A 20,767-nucleotide genomic window follows, 5' to 3' on the forward strand; every position below is an offset into this window, starting at 1 on the left:
TTTACTTATGAGTATACTTATGAGTATAATTGTGAGTAATAATTATGAGTATAAAAACGTTGAAATTTTCGATCGAAATGAATTCTCTTAATTTTCGAAAGTTTTTTTTTACTATGTTGTAAATTAAACGTTATTTTAATAATTGCAAGTGGCAAGGAGATAAAAATTATAAGAATTTTTATATAAATTTGAATAGGAGATTCATAAGAGATTCGTTTCATTCGATCAATCTACAGGAATCCTATGGAACGAATTTTTAAAAATAGAAATATCAGAATGATAAAATTTCGCGAAGAGATATTTTTAATTCGTGTCGAGGATATGGGAATCGATGCAAAAGTTATTTGGCTTTTAAATGCAGGAAATGAAGGGAAAAAGGACGGTTCAGTGACCGGCGTTGGCTCGAATTAAATTTTGAATGGAACAGGTAGAATGACGCGACGGTGGAGAGTGCTGGTAAATATTTTTGGGCTGTGAGCCAGGTGTAAAGAGATCCTTCCACGATTCTTATTTACATTTAATTTAATCCGATACCGTATCAGACGGATTTTGTCATTACGTTTTAACGAATTCTGTATAATTGATAAACCCGATCAATTTTGGATTAATTACGGATAATATATATTTATTGAATTGCCGGGAAAATAGATTTTTGACCCAAGCAAGATGAATGATTTCAAATAGCTCGCATAATATCCCTTATTTACGATAAGGGAAGATTTATCTATCGTTATTTTCCCTATAGATAGCTATATTCAAATAAGCAAACAAAAAATAATTATGATTTAATAACCACGATTCATAAACGAGGAATCCGTATTACACGTGTAATAAATTTTCCTTCGTACTCGCAAAATTATCTCATAATATATTTACCAATTCTTCAATTCCATTCTGTTGCTTTTCGTCGCACAATTCAATAATCGTCAAAACTTCTTCGCATAGAAAATAACAAAATTCCAAGAAGAATAACATTAATTCCCGTCAATCCAATATTATTAAATATTTCCTTACCAATTCTTCGTTACCATTAGTTTTTCGTTGCATAATCGAATAATTCAAAAAAGTACTTCACTTCAAAAAATAACAAAATTCACAGTTCACGATGCATCCACTTTCTCTAACTCTAAACTTACAAAACGCCAGGAAGGCAGATAATGGAATAACAGAATGACATTAATTTCCAAGATTAAATATCTTATTTACTCTATTACCTGTTTATCAATTTTATCAATTTATCATTCGTCTTTCATCCTCCGATATAACTTAAAACTCTTCCGCTTCAAAGGATAAGAAAATCCACAATTCACGATGCATCCACTTTCTCTAATCTTAAACTATAAAATGCCAGAAAGACAGACATTGCCGTGAAATAACACGATAATATTAATTTCCAAAATTAAATATCTTGTTTACTCCATTTATCAATTTTTCATTCATCGTGTTTCATCCTCCGATATAACCAAAAACTCTTCCTCTTCAAAAGATAAGAAAATCCACGATTCACATCCATCTGAACTGAAGAATTCTAGGACCGTCTCGCGATGGTCTCACGATCCCGTTATTCGCGAAGAATTCCTGGCAATTACGTGGGCAGGAGTTGATTGAGCACCGCTGCGAGGTAAACGAGAGCGGCACGTGTTCCGGGCCGGCTCGAACTTCGTCCGCAACCCCCGTCTGCATGTCTTCCACGCACGTGCACGTGACTGCACGCGGGGAAGATGTTACCGGTTGGTTGAAGGCGCTTATTAGTCCGAGCCAATTACTCCGCGAGTTCCTGAGCGGCAACGTGGCCATCGTGCCTGGAAAATTGCCACTCTCTGCTATGTCCCCTCCTTCGAATTCCAAAAGGGATTCTCTCTCCCTTCCTTTGTTCGGTGCCGAGGACACCTCTGAAGGAAGCCGTCGTCGTAATCGATGGAAATTTGATTTTCGGTCGGACAAGGAGGAGGGGACAATTTGCGGCGAGGGGCGAAGAAGATATTGAATTTGAAGAATTTTGGGGGAGGAATGAGATTAAGAGCCGCTCCTCTTAGTTATTCGAATCGAAAAGCCTGATAATAGAGATTTCGAGAAATCTGATCGAGAAGAGAATTGTAAATTCAATTTATTATTATTATTAGTTCGATGAGTTGTAAAAATTGGAAGAAAAGATTTAAGAAATGGTATATCGATTGTGATTCGTATAAATAAACGCGCGAAAAAAAAGATAATTAAACGATTATTTATGAATAAAGAGGCATGTTAACAGTAACGTATATTGAAATGAAAATAATCGTGTATAGAAAAGATTGTAATGAAACATTGTAAAAACAACGTAAAATATTGTGACCGCGAGTGTTAATTACGAAAAAGTTGCATAAAATGGTTGAAATAATCGGAATTAAGTTAAATTCGAGTGAATAAAATGAAATATTATTATGATAAATATAAAACTATATTAAACTATACTTTCAGTCATTTTTGTTAAAAAAAATATATATATATATATCTCTATAATGGTCCATCTATCTCACGTATAAATACTATTCGACTAACTTTCGCTGTATGAGTTAATTGAACAACCGTTGCAATTTTTTACACGTTTATTTTATATCACCAAACTCAATTGGCATTGTCTGTACAAATGTATTTTTCCCCATACGTTTCGTATTTTTTTTTTTTTTTTTTTCAAGAGCGTTCCATTTCTCGATAACTGATTTTATTTACATACATTGACTTCTAACGTTAGTTATCTTTTTTTTTTTTTTTCCACCAAAAAAAATATCATCGAATTTTTATTTTTACACTTTGCTACTTGACCACTCGATGCACTCGATCACCATCCCTCGTCCATCCCTCTTCGAATTAATGAAAAATATTTTCAAGAGCATAAATTGGAATTAAAAGAAACGATATATCAATAATAGTCACGAGGATGGTAATTCATTACATGTAAAATACGTTAAATCGAGTTGAACGGGATGAAAATAAACGAATTCCTTCGAGCATAATATAATAGCATATAATATCGAGAAGCCAGAGGAGAATTTTAATAATTCGGCTGATCCACTTTTATGAAAGAGCGGGACGAACGTTACAATGCGGCGACAATATATACCGTAAGCTCGTCCGCGTTTACAGTTTCATCCATTATATCGAGGAAAACGTAAAAATGTTTGCAGCCTTTGCCACGCCTTGGGAATGAAATTGCGATGCTTTTTCAACCTATTCCATCCGCGAATGGAACCGATAAGTTCGTGGAAATTCGTCTATCGACGGATCGAATGCAAATTCAAAGAACGTTCTCGTTTCGATGACGAACAGTATTGTGATTTTTTTTTTTTCTTTTTTTTTGTTAACTCATTGTCGAATCACACGGGACATCACAATGAATTCATGTGATCGATGAATTATCGTTGAGGGAAAATATCGATGCTCTTCGACGTGCAATTTTGTCAATCACGTATTTTGCAATATCAGAGATTCACCATCAGGATTAAGAGTGTATTAATAATTTATCTACGAAAGATGAGCATTTATCCAGCAATAGATGAGTGCACGGCGAATCTTTAACATTTTCTTGGTGGCAAACGTTTTTTGAACAATTTTCAGGATACATCTCGAGTATTTTTATGTGTATATATTTAGAAAAATTTTCAAATTTGAAGATTTAAAAACTTGAGGACTTGAATAAAAATATTTTACTTTTTTCTATTTCTGCATATGGAACAGCCTTTTGTTGATTATTTAGTCATATGCAGTTGGGAATGAGCCAGATGCACGCGTACTCTCATTAACTTTCAAATGTATTTTTCTCAGAAACGGAATCTCCGATGCAATTTTATTGTTCTTGATTTTTGTCTTATTTTGTGCAGCAAGCTTATTTCAATCTCATTTATACGATGCGTCCATAAATCACCCGATATTTAATAATATATTTCATAATGAATAATCATTATGATTGTAATATTGACAGTAATTAATTGTTTGTAAGGAAATCTATGTTTCATTAATCTTAATATAAATCGACCTTAATCCATTTAAATATCGAGTGATAATAACAGCACGCAACATTGTTGAAAAATATAAATATGTTAATATCATTAATTGTAATTACGCAATAATATTGATGTTATCGATGTTCAATTCATGTTGTTTGATCGAGAAAAAAAAAAAAAAAAAAGAAAATATGTCACAACGATAGTAAAAGTAAAATAACTTAAACGATATTAAAAAATTATATAAATGGATCGATTAATATCGATGAGCTTGTGCATAAAATAATCAATTTTCAACTGTGACTTACGAACAAAACGGTAAACAATCAGAACTATTTCGTAGCATACGTGATAAATAGCAAACATTATAATATTTATCACGACAATTAAAGGAGTTACCATCGGGTTCCACGTTGAAGTAAACAGATGGATACGTTATCTGCAAATTTATCTGGTCCGAACGCAACTCGAAATTGCAGCCCGGATATATTTTAAACAATTTATTCGCATCCGTTTCGCGTACGATTCGATTCGAGATTAACGTTTCATTAAAGCTCATTGCTCAACTTGGTTGGTGCACACGATCGAAACATTAATTTTCCCGTGACGGAGTACGTTTTCATACACCATTCTTCTTCCTTTTTTTCTTTTTTTTTTTTTTTTTTTTTTTTTTTTTTCTCCGCCAACGAAATCGCTGCCTCGTTACGCGTCACTCGCTATTCCGTATTGTATCTGCTCGTACGATCTGGTGAAACGATAGATTCGCAATTCAGGAGCGCGTAGTCCTGTCCTTTAATCTGCTCCAATAAAATCAATCTGAAAAATCGTATCGAATCACGATATCTTGCTCCTCCGCTTCGCTCCAGGACGGAGTATTAACGATTATCGATCCTTTCCCTCCCGTGACGTTTCATCCCAACTCTCGATCAAACGTAAAAAGAGAACTACTACTTTCCTGCGGTTTCATCAATTTTTTACCCGCGTTCTTTGCCAGCCAACGATACGAAACACGCTCTCCCTCCCCTCCCCCCTCTCTCTCTCACTTTTTCCAAACGTTCGTGGAACGTTATTTTCGGAGGACGAGGGAAACAATCGGTTTTTCCTTACTGATCGAGCGTAGGGATCGCCGATTTTAACGAGATCTCGTTCACGGATTCGACGAGGAGAGCCGCGAATCGAAGATGTCCGAGAGTTCTTTGATCGGGACGGATCAAAAAAAAAAAAAAAAAAAAAAAAACGAAAAAGAATTTCATTCCACGCTCGACGACAAAACCTCGTCGAATCTTCACCCCTTTCCCCCCCTCGTCGTTCCACGATGTGGTTCTACCATTCACGACTGAAAGAAACCGTATGACTTTGTCAATTTTTCCCTGGTTTAATTATGCCACGAAGCCGGAGAATCGCAATAAAACTCTTTCGTTTAAATGAATTCCTGCAGGATCCGGCAATGGAAAATATCTCGGAATAAGCGCGTTCTCTCTCTTCCTCTCTCTTTCTCTCTCCAGATACGACGATGGCCGGTAAATTGGAAAAATTACTCTTGCTATATGTACGGATTCGGAGATCGGATTGTAAGAGGAGGTAGGCATGTTGCAATTTTGTTCGACTGTGTCTGGAATTGCGACTGTGGGGTACGAGGGAAATAATGTGGGCGAACGCGTGCCTTATGTCGACTCGAGAGGTTTATCGTTTGTTGGCTTCTCTATGGGAAATTCAAATTTTCCGCTAATGGTGGAAGCAATTTTCCACTAATGGTGGAATTTCGTTAGACTACTACTGATTTATTTTAGTAGTTTAGTTTGTTGGGGTAAGTAAGTAGACCATTTAACGGCGACTCGAGAGAGAGAGAGAGAGAGAGAGAGAGAGTTTGAATAAGTTTGAAGATATTTTTTGTCCGCGTTAAGATTTTTGCGGAAAAATGCTTTTCTTCTGTTTTTAACAAGATTGTTAGAAAAAAAAAAAAAAAGGAAAGAAAATCTTTCTCGAAGTTTTAAGCTTTAAAAATTGTATAATAATTTTATACAATTTCGCTTCTCAATTCTTTTTTTTATTTTCTCTCTCTTTAAAAATTTAATTGATCATCCGATAATTGGATTTTTTATTCTATCTCCGCTAGAGGTGGACAATTATTTAAATCGTAATAAGGAGAAGCGTGTCAAATAGTCACGTATCCATAAAAAATAGATATAACAGGCATAGAGATTTTCGAGATTGGACAGGTTTAGAAGAAAATGAGTTCGGACATATATTTGTCTCGTTAATTGGTCAGCATAAAAATCAGGATAAATTGAATAGAGAGAGAAATGTAAACGATTTCTGTAATTTTCCTTGTGAAATTTAAACCGCGCGTCGTAATAACGCTTTCGGCAAAGTTAAATTATATTACTTATTTATTTTTGAGAGAGATGCAAAATGTACTTTAATTACAAAATTATAATGAGAAAAATCTATAATGTTTTCATCGCAACGTATAAATAACAAGGATATTATAAAATTGATTTTTATCTAAATATGAAAACACAAAAATTCGAGAGAGAGTACAAAACATGCTATATTAAATAATTATTTGTTCAGTTTTCACTACCTCCTGCTACAATCACGTACTGTGTTTTATGTATTTAAAAGAAGTATAAATTCCGTACCTCCTGTTCTCTATGAACGCGAAATTTCCTTCAATTTACTTTCCTTTAAACATGTGAAAATGTGGGCTACGCCTGCCTTTTCGCCTTTTAATTATTAATAAACTCTTTTTCATTATTTCGCAGTTCCGTGTTTTCAACTTATTCAACTTAAACTTTAAACTATTATTATTATTGTTGTTGTTATTATTATTATTATTATTACAAAATCAACCAAATCTACCGATCACATATAAAATCGACCGATATTTAATTCAAGCATAGCGAATAATTTATTACATCTGATCTATCAATCTCATCGATCAACAAATTGATTTTAATCTCGTTAAATTATTATCGTTATAATACAAAATTCGAGTATCGATACAACAAAAATCGTACGTTCGATGAACGAATAGAGGTATATCGGTGCATACATCCGTGAAATTTAACGCATTTGTAATATATACTTTCGTAATAATAAATATATTACGAAAGTAGGCGAGCTAGTACGAGCTGTTATCAAAAAAAGGAACGTGGAAAAATGTTGGTTACATGCGTAATTGATATGGCGGAAAGAGGGAGCGAGGAAGGAAGGTAGGGGAGGTGGAGGGAAGGTCAGTTCTTCCGGCGTAAGGGGGGGAAAAGTTGAGGGTGCACGGTTGAACGCTCTCTGTAATTAGCTAATTAGGAAATGAATTTAATAATTAATTTGTTAACCGGATTATAACAACGATGCAAGGGCGCCTCGTCGCGTCACGATTTCAGAAAATTATTTTTTAATCACCGATAAATTACCACCCCTCTCTCTCGTGCTTGCTCGTGCACGGATCTCGAGAAATTGTTGGATCGTGGTGTAATACGTTCCATCCTTCGAATTGTCGACAAAAAGCGTGGAGTAAATGGGCGAACGATAATATTCACCATTTCACTATCGCGAAACTTTCGCGCGAGAATGATTAATTTCTCTTTCGACTTTCTCTTTTATACGTTCCTTTACTGGTGAAATTTACTGGTTTTTCTCCCCTTTCTCGATCGAGGACATTCTCGAATAATTAGTAACGATTAAAATTAAGCAAGACTATTTTTATTTTTTTTTTCTTCTTCTTCTAAATCAACTACTCTTCTCAAGATTAATAATTCTTTTCGTATATCTATTATTGCGAAAGAATTATTATCAAGTTAATACTTGGTATTAAAAAATCAATAAGAATATCTCTTTGTATCCAAGCAAAGAAAATTTTTATCTTTGTATAAAGTTATAATTGATAACGATACAAAGATAAGTATTTTTTAAAGTGATATATAAGTGTTATATCGCAGCAAATCAAAAAAAAAAAAAAAAAAGAAAAAGGCAAAATTATTTACTATCCATCAATCTTTTTCAAGGCAATGTCCTCGAAACGAGGACTAAATCTTCGTCTTTATCAAACGGCCATCTTCCCTCCCGTCGATCTCTTTTCGTCGATTTCGACTTCGTCTTTACCCATGTCAACGAATCGATTCACAGATTTTAAAGAAAATATAAAGGGAATGAATAAATTGTTCGTCGTCTGACGAGGCAGACGAGGGTTCGTTTCTCGAGAAACGGAGGAGACTCGCCTGTCAACCGAACGTTTCGCCGCTGAAACGAGAAGAGAGAGAAAGATAGAGAAAAAAATGTCAGTACAACATTAAAGGTAAACAAAGGTGGAGAAGTATAAAAGCGATCTTGTGGGAAATCAAGTTCGGCCTAATGACTGGGCGCGGGCAAACGTGGGGAATATTTTCGCAAAGTTGATTAAAACGAGCAACCCTCCTCGTTGTTGAAATTACGCGGAATCGGTTCCACCTTCTTTTTTTCCTTTCTTCCTTCCTTCCTTCCTTCCTTCCTTCCTTCCTTCGCTTCCCCCTTCCTCTTCCCCCTCCTTCCATCATTCTCTCTCTTATTATGCTCCTGTTACTTTTTCCATTTCTCTCTCCTCTCCTTTCCACGGTTAATTAAATTCCAGATGGCCTGGTCGATCGTTTTAAGAAATTCCGATAAACTCCGACGACTCTATAGTCCTATCTATGTTCTCTTCTTCCTTTTTTTGCCTCTCCATGACTTCAAGCCATGACTTAATTTCGAAAGATATGTCGATATATCGAAAAAGTGAGTTAATCCTTCGATAGATCGATAGATCCAATAACACGGGATATTTTGGTCTGATAATTCTGTTTCGTTCGTTACAATTCGCGTATCATGAATATCGATCGTATCGATAAGCTTATGGAAACACGTTCAGAGGACGATTCTCGCGAGATTCATCAAATCACGATTCCCATTTCGTGAATTTTCGATCGTCGACGATTCTCTTCGAATCGAGGCAGCTGATTGAATATATAGAAATAATAACATTTACATGGCTACGTAAATCATTCATTCACCGATAGAACGAACACAGTATTAAATAACGAAAAATTGATTCTTTTTTCAAATTCCTCTTTCCAAAGAAATCAAACGAAACACCAAAAGGATTCTCATCGAAATGCAGTGATATCTAACTTATGTAGCGCCACTGCTTCGAGGAATTCTTCTACAAAAAAAAAAAAAAAAAAAGAAAAAGACAAAGATTCGTCAAATGATCATTTTAAACTAAAACAGCCAAAGTTTAACTTAATTACGTTTCATCGAAGCGATCGATGAAAGCGATTCGAGATCGGACCAAATTGCATACCCGTTTCTGACGATTCTTTATCGTTCACGATTTACATGTAAATTAACATTTTTTCCTGCTACTGGTCACGCTCTCCTCGAAAAGTTCATCGCATCCGCCTTTGACCAACTTCCCTCTCGCTCTTCCATTTCTTTTTTTTTTTTTTTTCTTTTCACTCGCATCCTACCCCCTTTTTGCTCCACTTTCCAATTTCCTCTCTTGGTGCGCCACCCACTGTAACGTCTCTCGAACGAGCATCGTTTACGATCCTCAAGAATATTCTCGGAGGGTTATTACTCACGAAGGAAAAATTTAGGATCGAGTCGCTGTTGATGATTACGCCGGGCGTGCGTAAAAAGAAGCGAGTGGGTGGAGGAACGGAATATACAGGTCTGTTCCTTCGGGGAAAGACGAGATCCTAGAGAGGACAGAGGGTTTTAAAATTCTTTTTACGCTTTTACGAATTTCAATTGAATTTCGAACGGTTTACGATATCTATATTGAGTAATTACGAATAAAATGTTTTGCGTGATACTTGCAAAAAGAGATATACGTATGTTATATGCATTCTACAAAGCGTTTAGAACGAATAAAAGAAAGTAAGATGGAACGAAGCGAGAAGGATTAAGAAGAAATATATATCGTGTAACGATAAACGTATAAATAAAATCGATTAAGTGTAGATATATTAATGAATATTAATATATATCGTCCACATCTTTTTTAAACTCTATCGTTACTTTTATCAATTTTTTTCCTTACGTCTTTCACTCTCTGGATTATTCAAATTACAATGCGTAGCAATTTTCCGAATAGATTTTTTTTACCTTCAACTTTAACAACAATATCCTCATAATAAATTTAACGAAATATAAACGTAGGAATACGTATTTATTTACCTTTTCCTCGTGTTTATTTCGTTTATATTTCGTAGAAACGTTCTGGAATACGTTATACCCCGTAATTCGTATCGTATATACCGTTCAATAAAACGTAAATACACAATATTATCCGTTGTAACGACGCGTTTGCCTCTTCCACACACAGAGAAGAAAAAGGAAAGAACCCAAATCCTGCAATACCAACATACCAATTTCGGTGTACGTAAGAATCGATTTCCTTTTGGAAAATAAATATGTAGGTTATCGATTCTGCCCCTTTCTCTCTCTCTCTCTCTCTCATAAATATACCGTCTAAATTGGTTGACACTTACAGCAAAGAGATCACGTCTTTCGTTTCCAATGCGAAGTACACGCCTCCTGAATGTCAACACGTCTCCGATTGTAGAACGAGGCACGTATTTAAAGCGTAAATTCAGAGAGCATTAAGAAGACGGCACGTGCCTGGCCCGCATCTATGAACGTCTATCGCTTCTCAATAATTGCTGTCATTCGCGAATTGATATCCGTATCGTTCGTTAATTTGGAATTGCTCGTGGTCAACGTGGAATATCATACGTTTTGAAGTTTAAAGTAAACGAAATCGATCCGGTCGTGATTAAACGTCGAAACTGATTTAATGTTGTTCTTGTTTTTATGTATATCTAAATTCTACAAATATTATAGAAAAAAAGAGATTCGCCAAATAATCGTTTTACTAAAACAGCCAAAGTTTAAATAAAGCGATTAATTTTCGTGAGAGAAAATTCGTAAGTGTTTATTTTTAGCTGTGTCGTTTTTAAAATGTTGATAAAATGGATAATATCGAAGGAAATAATTAATTTATATTGTATATCTATTGACTCTTCATAGGCAATTTTTATTTCTCTCTCTTTTTAATAATGTAAAAAACTTTCTGTTACTAGATTAGTTTTCTGAAGTCGTTGCTTGATTCGAGTTTGGAAAAGTAATAAGACATGTGTTTTAAAAGATGCAGAATTTGACGGAAAATTAAATATATATGTGGGACGTCTTTAGAGGGAGAATTTTAAAAATAGATGTAAGTATTAAATTCTCTCTAAATTCTTTCTATTTCGATTCTTTTCTCAACTTATTTTAACTTCTTTACACGCGACGATACAACTTTTTTTCGTTTAATAAACTATAATATAAGAAATTAATCATCGATTATCGTAAATTATACGTTCAGTTGTCCACAAAAAAATTTCATTTTCATGCGAACGCCGAGTTTAAGTACCCCCACAAGACATTTGCATCTGACGCTTTTAGTCCAAAGTTCCACTTTTAAAACTGTGTTCAACCTCGGGTGAAAAATCGATCCGCAATAAACAAGCTTCTAATCGGCGTTCAAGTGGCGAGAAATTAACTTTAAATCGGCGAACTCGAAAAATCCTTGACTCGATTTCTCGTCAAAGTGCATAAAGTTATTTCTTTTTTTCCATTTTGAACCGTGTTTTCTTTTCTCTTCTTCTTCTTTTTCTTTTTTCACAGGTTACGTTTATTTCTTTTTCCGTAACCTTTTATCGGTTTCATACGCGCCAGTCATTTCAGAGTACAAAAAAACTCAATTTGGTTGACGGACACCGTCACACGAGTGCAAAAGTGATCAGTCCGGTCTACCTGTCGATCTATATTGCACTGAATCATCCGCGTGACTGTCGAGATAGATAGCAACACGCGCCAACAGCCCGACCTCTTCATTTCTGTCCAAGACGAGGGACGAATTTTTTCTCTATAACTCTGTCATTCGAAAATATCAAACGCAAATGAACTTAATTTTCCAAAAATTAGTTCCCATCGAAATATCTTAGTTGATGAAATCAGTCTATTTAACTTTAAACATAACATTTTATCGTATTTCGATAAGATCACTACGTGTTCAATCTAATCTAATCTCTCAGAGCTTGAAAAAATACTTGGAACATACTGCGTGCATTTAATTTTATAGATAAATTGTCAATACCCTTGCACGTTTTCATCAATAATTAATGATAAACCTCTGCTATCGCAAAGATATATGTATATCCTAAATTAGGACAAGTTATCAGATGCTACATATTTCTTTTTTCAAGGCGATTCGTCGATCCTTATCGATTACCAAAGTCGACAATGTTTCGACGACAGAAAATGTGTATATATATATATATGACTAATGAAGCCACGTTGAATCAGTTACAGGGATGTTCAGAGAAAGTTACAAGTAACAAGTAGACGATACAGAGTGATTCTTTCATCCAAAGATAGTATTGCTGTCCAAACTGAGGCGACAAGTCCATATTTGTTTAGAATAATGATACAAAGAGAGAAGAAACGAGGGAAATGTAATATTAGGCAACGCGAGAGGCGAACCACAAGGGCAACAGACAGTGTTAGCAAGCTTAGTAGAAAGTAAAACAATGCTGTTCATCCCACGTTTCGTGAGCAACGCTGAAAGCAAAGCTAGGAAACTAGGGATGACACCTAGGTGTTGTTCCAAAATCGTCGTTTTCGAATTACACTTGCAATTGTCCGGGGGCAATTGCTGAGTGCGAAGCACCAATATTAGCGAAGGTGAGCTTGAAACTTAGATGAGGTAGATCGAAATTGTCATTGGATGACGAGGATCACGGTTTCAAAAGAAGAAAGGGGTTTTAAAAGATTTGGCCGAGAGAATAGAGAGCTGTTTTTTTTCATGAAATGTGTTCGTTCGATCGTTCAATACCTTCGAAATATGACATTACGAGTATAAATCGTAAATGCAAATGTAAAATATTTTTTTTTTTAAAACGGAGGAATTTCGTTATATTCGAATGAACGAATAATTTGATGAAAAACGATGCCTTTTGCAAGGTTAATCTCTGATTAAAAGCGAGGAGGGGGAAAAGAAGAGGGGAAGTGAAAGTTTCTTAAACAGATTGGCCAGATCGCGACAAAAAGCGCGACGCTATCGAAATGGCGCTTTTTTCTCGCGATGTAAAGCGTCACGGCAGCAGTTGAGCCTGTGACTTTGAACCAGTGCCAGGGATTTCAATCGAGGCCGCAAATGGCGCGAGCTTTACCTCGAGATCGTTTAAAGGCCAATATAACGCCGGTAGCTACCTTTGCGCATCACAGAACCAACCCCTCTCTCTCTCTCTCTCTCTCTCTCTCTCTCTCTCTCTCTCTCTCTNCTCTCTCTCTCTCTCTCTCTCTCTCTCTCTCTCTCTCTCTCTCTCTCTCTCTCTTTCTCTCGATCAAACAGCCCCCATTCACTTTTCACGATCCATCACCTAGTATCGCGACCAAGTTTCGGTCAGTTTTCCTCTCTAGCTTCGATTCTTTGGTAACTGGTGTAGAATTAACGATACTCGATTACTCGTATCGAATGGCGCAACAATAATTGATCCATTTAACACGTTCACTGCCGCTCTTGAATTTCATTTTTAACGTGTCGTTATTTAAAACGATAATATCTGAAAATCTTATTTTATGCTGGAACATTGGATTTATCGTATCGTGTTATATATTTTCAAAAATGAGAAGAATGAAAAAGTGTTGAAAATGTGAATGAAAAAGTGTTCTCGATGTGCTGTTTCTTTTGAACTAAGTGACAATAATTCGACAAGTTTGTTACATTTATATAATTCATAAGAGAAAATTAGTTTCGAAGAAATATTTGCAATATATTATATATCGTTTAATTTGACTGTCGTGTGAAAATATTTTATTAAATTGGAATAAAAAATAATTCGTGTCAACGTATTAATTATTTCTTTGGAATAATACGATAATATCGTTATAATCAAAGAAATTGAAATATTCGAAACTTAGAATTAAACCAAGTTCAATTACTTTTACTTTTGATCTCGATATGACGTTCCTCCGCGTCCACAGCCACCTTCGTTCCTTTGATCTTTTTTGATGAATTAAATCAACGAATTGGGTCATCGACGTTGAAACGTTTAAACGTGGAAACAATTTGCGCGTAATTTAACATCTGACGGTGTTTAAAGCCACTTTCGAAAATCTTCGAAAAAGGCCAATTTCGAGCGATTCTGATTGGCCAAAGATCTTCGTCGAAGGCTAAAATCACCCGTGTTCTAGCGATTCTAGCGATTCTGTTTAAGCATTCTTCCTAAGAACAATTAACGAAGTTTCGAATCCTGTTCCATGAGTTCAATGATCTCTTCCGATTCGTTTAATCCTTTCAAGCACGAGACGTTTGTTATCTAATTATGCGAGCAATCGTTTTATAACAATAAAAATAAATGGAAATGATCCAATTTGGTTAACGCTTTTCGAATACTTTCAATTGCCACAGGTAGGACACAATGATTTCTTTAAAAATTCAAGCACAATTCGGTTAAAGAGAAACTTTAGAAAGAAGAAAGGGTTGAAACTATCTTTTTTTTTTTAAATCGTGGTTTCAAATGTGTAATAAATATATCCGTGTTTCAATTTTTAATTCAAATATATACAGTTTTAATTTTTAATATACAGAGTCACAGATATTCGATTCACGCGTATCAACACATGATTATTTAATTATAATAAAATACTCGTGAATATTTAAGTACATTAATTTAGAAGTAATTTGGAAAATGAATATATGATTTTGTTTTTCCCTATAATGAAATTTCCTATTATAAATAAATTTATAATTTTAATTCTGTAAACGCACGAACAAAAAGCAATATTCATCAGTCTCATATTCTTCTGTAAAACAAATTTTTACGAAATTCAAATTGAAATATCTCTTAAATCAATAGTTTGAACCATTATTGTAAAAATATAATCTAATTAACAAACTCTTGGAATCTCTATATTAAAAATTAAAAACTGTATATTTAAATCAAAAAGATTAAAACACGAACATACACATTCGACTTTGAACCAAAACGAGATATTACGATCAATAAAAAAAGTTAAGTGAACTACCCTATTTTTTTAAACTATCGTGGAAATCGAACAAAATCGATTCGAAATCGAGAGAAATCATCCCGAAAGAGCAAAGAGCAAACGGCAATGAAATGGAATCGATCCGAACGAGAAAAGAAACGCACCACAGCCTCGTGGCAATGTGTTGATTCAACGGTGACAAAACGGGGCGAGGAGTTGTCACAGCGTCTCCTCGCTGAACAAGGGAGGGGGAGGTGTGGTATATATCGCGGAGGATGGCGGGGAAGTGGCGGCGGGGAGGATAAAAAGGGGGAAAAGTGGCGCTTTGCCGCGACTCGAGCGTTGCCAAGGAAATGAAAAAGAAAGTAGCTTGGTAAGAGAGCGCGGGGGAGGGCGGCCAGTTTAACCCAGAAATCCTCGAAAGTGCATAAGCTTTGTCGTGGAATGAGCTTAGTTAGGGGGACGTTAGCCCAGCCGAGCGTAAAATACGATCGTAATAATGTTTGTTCGTAGCATTTCTGATGCAAGCGTGTCGCTGCGGCTATCTTCCTTCTCCTCTCCGCCTCCCCCCTTCTCGTTTATTGTGCTCGCCCACTTGTGGAACATCCGATGGCTCGTGGTCCATTGACGGGCGGAAATTTGAGAGATTCGAGAAATGGCCGCTTCGATTCGGTTTTTTTCCCAGTCGAGGGATTTCGAGAGAGACGATTGAGGATAACTGAAACGGATCCTCCTTTTCAAGGCGATTGTTATCGCAATCGAAGATATGATACTCGAATTACGAATGATTTTATTTTTCTAACGACAATGGACAGTGGAAATTCGATATTGAAGTTTTTGTACTACGTAGATTAATAATTTTTCGTGGGGAGAGAAGATAAGAAGATAAAAAGAGTGTGACAAATTTTGATTCGTACATTTTATAGAAATCGATCTTTTCTATATAAATTCATGAGTTGAAAGATGAAGGGTTTTTTTTTTCACAGGTGAATGAACAAAATCGTGTATCGTCCTGTGGACGAGTTGCGAAAGAATTTATTATATCGCGTTATTATGAAAATAGATTCATCTAACTCGATTAACGATAAGAGATGGAGGAAAGTGTCCGCTTGAAGAGAAATCTAAGAAATTCTTTCCTTGCCCGTTAAACGAAGCGATCGTGATTTGCAGGTGGCGTGGATCCACGTGGGTCGTCAGATGTTGTTGACCATCCACAAGCACGTGGTCGTGAAGATACCGAGGTTCTCGGTGTCCCACGACAATCAGAAGACCTGGCTGCTTCACATCAACAACGTGCAACAAGACGACCGGGGCTATTATATGTGCCAATTAAACACGAACCCGATGATGAGCCAGGTCGGCTTCCTTCAAGTCGTCGGTGAGCATATTTAATCTTCTTTCGCCCGGTTTACTTACAGCCGGTGTTATTATTACATTATTATACGCGCCAAAAGCGCGTCCAAGCACGCCTTTAACGAGAATTCATCGTGAAAACGATCACAATGGGGATTACTTTGCGAAAGGAAAGCAAACTCTTTATCGATATACAAAGTGGGAAAGATAATTTAAAGCTCAAAGTTCGTTCGGAAAAGAACGAGAAAAAGCGTGCTCGTCCATTTTTTAATTAATTAATTAAAATTAATCGATATTTCTTCCTGTTTATACCCAAGTACCGCCCAACATTTTGGACTCGTTGTCCACCGAAAGCACGGTGGCGGTTCGTGAAAATCAGAATATCACGCTCACGTGCAAGGCGGACGGGTATCCAACACCGAAACTGATGTGGAAGAGGGAAGACGGGCAGAACATAAACATCAATCGACATCACAAAGGTGAGCGTACACGATCACGTCGACCGTTCTCGATCTCTCGAAGCGATGAAAAAGCGAGCAACGCTCGTTCGAGATTCGTTGAAATCCCCTTTTTCGTTTTCGAAAAGGAAATGCTTTGCAGGAAACTGATTCTCAAGTTTCTATCCCCCCATTGAACGATCGTTTAATTTTTCCAATTAGAGAGAATATCACGAAATATCCGTATTTATTCGCGAACGAATTCGCCGAATATTGCCATCTGATATCGTTTAATTATCGTTAAACAAATTGCGAGTTGTTACGTATTAATTCGTGATATCTTCGAATCGAAACCAAAAAATTGGTGAATTTCATTCTCGACGCTTCGAATTTTAACAACATCGATTTTGAGATCGGTTGTTCTTGATTGAAAGATTGTAAACGATTCGATCCTGTAATGGAGAAAAACTATCGAGTTTGTCAAAATGTTAAAGCATCATGTTTTTGCTCGGATTATTATTATTATTATAATTATTTAATGCGTATATTTATATGTGTATACATATTAAGTCATAGGTTAGTAATTAAACGTCATTATCTATTTAAAACTTGTTAAAACAAGATACACGTATGTATCCTATTTAGTTACATTGAAATCGAAATAATTCATGCTAAACCAAACTATAAATTATTTATCGTATTTTATCGTATATCGCTTGCAATATTATTCGTTAAAGTCACGTTTAACGTTAAATCGCTCGTCAATCAAGCGAATTGATCGACCTCGAATCAACCGTTAAAAATCACCCGTATAAAAAAAATTTACAAGTACAAGTATAAAAGAAAATTATTAAAAGAGAGAAAAAGAAAAATATCATCATGCTTGAACGAAAAGAAATATATATACAATCACTTAAAAAAATAAAGACATTGAATATTAATCCGCAGAGTTCAAGTTGACCCACTTTCGAGATAAGTGTGGCACCGAAACTTAAAAAAAGATTAAAGGATCCCCTTTCGGCCAGAAATAAAAATTTCCTCTAAAATTGGGAAAAAATCCGTTCACGAAGTTTTAAAACGCGGGGTAAAAATTCGTAAATTGGTCGAAAATTCGAAACAAGGGGGCAAACACGATTCGATCATCGTTGGAACAAAGCCGTTTCCATTTCCTCTTCTCTGTGCAACGACGTCTGATTAAGCGTACATACGGAATCGGAGTCCCCTATGCTCGTCCTCGCAATCAGAAATCCAAACAATCAGCATCCAAGTCGGTTTTACTGATAAACGTTAAAACTGGAAACGGCAGACAGATGTTCGATTTCCGGTGATTAAACCTCAGAGGCGAACGTGACGTTAAAATAGCCGGAGGGGGAGAGGGAGGGGGGACGTTTCGTAGCGGAGACACACGCGCATACGTTTCCTCGTGTGGCTGTGTATAGGGTTTGTAATCAATTCGAACGAAAGAGAAAGCGGTGGAAAATAATGCCGGCGGCCATTAACCGGAAGCGGAGTATTCCGTTGGTTTTGTTGCCATCGTTCGTCATCGATTTTACACGTCAAACAACGAAACCCGGTCCCGGTGTTTCCGGTAATTTCCCTAATGCAATGGAACACGTAAATCCATTCTCGCCGACGTATTATTAGTATTGTACGGTAATTATTCGTTTGCATGCCCTCGCCTCTCTGTCCCGTCACATTCACGTGATCATCGAATAAAACAAAGGTTTCCGCTTAAAGATATAACATGCATATTTCTGTCACCGGACACGGCCACGATCGTTGTCTCTTGCGGAAGACGCGTCTCACGAACGATGAGTTGAAGATATTTTTTTCAAAGAGCGTGTGTGTTATAAGTGTGTTTCTCGAATTTTTGATTATTATTATGAAAAAGTGCTTTATTCCGCCTATTTTTCTGTAAATTGCTCATTCTGTCTCGTTATTTTTCCACATTATTTTATTCATGGAGGATTCGAATGAATTGATTGTTAATTCTTCCTCTATGTATTTATCGAATAAAATATCTTCACATTATATATTTTAAATTACTTTTTTGCTTTAATTTAAAAGAAGTATTATACTCTGTTGCTGTTTAATCGTTACACACGATTCTTTTTACGCATCCGGCGTGCGAAAAGAAACCTGGATACATTTTTACAACATTCAAAAGTTAACTATCATCGCGCGATATTAACAACGGAGACGTTTTGGAAACTTTATAAACCTCTCTCAAGAGACTTAATCCTTCATAGATCCGTTTATCATACGATGGAATATAAATACCAGCTATATCGAAGCGTATAAGCGACGAAATATCACGGCTCGATCAGCCGTAATTCGTTAATTGGACGCGAGTTAAACACTTAGCCACACATCACCGCGATATAAATCGCGGATTAAAAGCGGACAGAATCTGATGAATATTCCAGCGAACGTGTTGACCCCGTTGTCGCGCGAAAGTGTGTTTAACAATAAACGTTTTGCAGATCTCTACGCTCGATTATGCGAGATCGTGTAAAGTTATCGAAAGAGAGAGAGAGAGAGAGAGAGAGAGAGAGAGAGAGAGAGAGAGAGAGAGAGAGGGAAGAGCGGTGACGAAACGACTCCGGGAAATTGTGAATTAATTCACCGATGCTCTCGCGATACAACGTAATTTCTAATATATCTTTCGACCCGGTGCTCGCATGTCGCTTGTTCATTTTTAAAAGCGGAGCATACCCATCGCGTCAGATTTCACGAACACATAGTTGGAACGCTCTCGTATCAAACTTTTATTCCATTTTTCCCCTCCCCCGCTTTTTTTCTTTTTTCTTTTTTCTTTTTTTTTTTTTGTTTTGTTTTTTAATTCGTTCGACGAAAATTTCACTCGCCATTCGCGTTTATTCTTTATTCGGCCCGCGACTCGCTATTATTCGGCCCGTTCGGCATCCTCTGTTTTCGCGGGAAACGATCCGTGTAGAACGATTTAGTCGCGCCAATAAAAGGAGCCGGATGAGAAACGAGTTTCGAATTTTTCGAGGAAAAATATTCGGGAAAAATGTAATTTTTTTCGCGAGCTTGGCAATGAAATCGTGCGCGTATTGATTATCATAATTTTTATCGTTTATCGTCGAAAGGGAAATGTTGAAATTGCGTGTTTTTCTTGATAACGACGCTTTAAATTAAATGTGTAATTTAAGGGGATAAATATAATTACACAATGTGTTTGCGTAAGTAACAGGAATAGCGGCTGAGGTTGATGAAATAAAAAAAAAAAAATTGATGCACGATAACCATAATGTACGTATTTAAGCACGATTATTATTAAATTTATAAACGATTCACATTAATTTGTTTGTTGTTCGATATTACCAATTATGATTTACTAAAGGATTGAAGTAGATTTATAATCGAGATTATTGAAAGATTATTTCGTTACAACGCGGCATAAACATCACGTTACAATCATTTCTGTCTGTAAGATATCGTTGATTACATGATGGCTCGTGGTATATTGCGTGGCGACATTACGTGTCAAATTGCAGCAAACATGAAAATTTCCAGCGATTGCATTTGTCTAGTGATAAAGTATTCCACAGTATAAGCCTATCCTTACATTAACATTAGCGCGTTATTAGGAATGCAATTAGCCGCTCGTGTAATTGCGCTCGTTGGCATTTCGCACGAATTATCATCCGCCTCTTTCCAACCTAATTTCATCTACAATAATTTGAGGGAAATGAATTGAATTGAAAAAGTTCAATGTATCATTCTAAATATTAAAATTCTTAAGGGTTAACCTTTTCCCCATTTTTGAAAAACCTTCGTTTCAATTTTCGTTTGATTTTAATATCTATTTGATAAAGTTAAGGTAATAAAATATAATATTCTCAAATCGTGGATAATTTTCCAACGATTTGTTTAGAAATTATTCATTCATCGTCGATCTGGTGAAATCGTAACGAATAT

General features: G+C 36.0%; 1 protein-coding gene across 6 annotated transcripts in view; it reads left to right on the top strand.

Annotated features, from left to right (window-relative positions):
• The window catches only part of LOC122715972 (lachesin-like), a 312,154-nt gene that overhangs the window by 224,766 nt on the left and 66,621 nt on the right, over positions 1-20,767 (top strand). For 5 of the 6 annotated variants that reach the window (XM_043938612.1, XM_043938611.1, XM_043938615.1 and 2 more), the window contains 2 exons: positions 16,203-16,410; positions 16,703-16,864. In XM_043938612.1, coding sequence (XP_043794547.1) covers positions 16,203-16,410; positions 16,703-16,864 — 370 coding nt within the window. Of the gene's footprint in view, positions 1-11,087; positions 11,215-16,202; positions 16,411-16,702; positions 16,865-20,767 lie in introns of those variants that run through there. The other variant, XM_043938614.1, reaches the window with a different exon arrangement.

Source organism: Apis laboriosa, unplaced genomic scaffold, assembly GCF_014066325.1.
Source record: "Apis laboriosa isolate Shangri-la unplaced genomic scaffold, ASM1406632v1 scaffold40_cov151, whole genome shotgun sequence".
Taxonomy (NCBI): Eukaryota; Metazoa; Arthropoda; class Insecta; order Hymenoptera; family Apidae; genus Apis; species Apis laboriosa.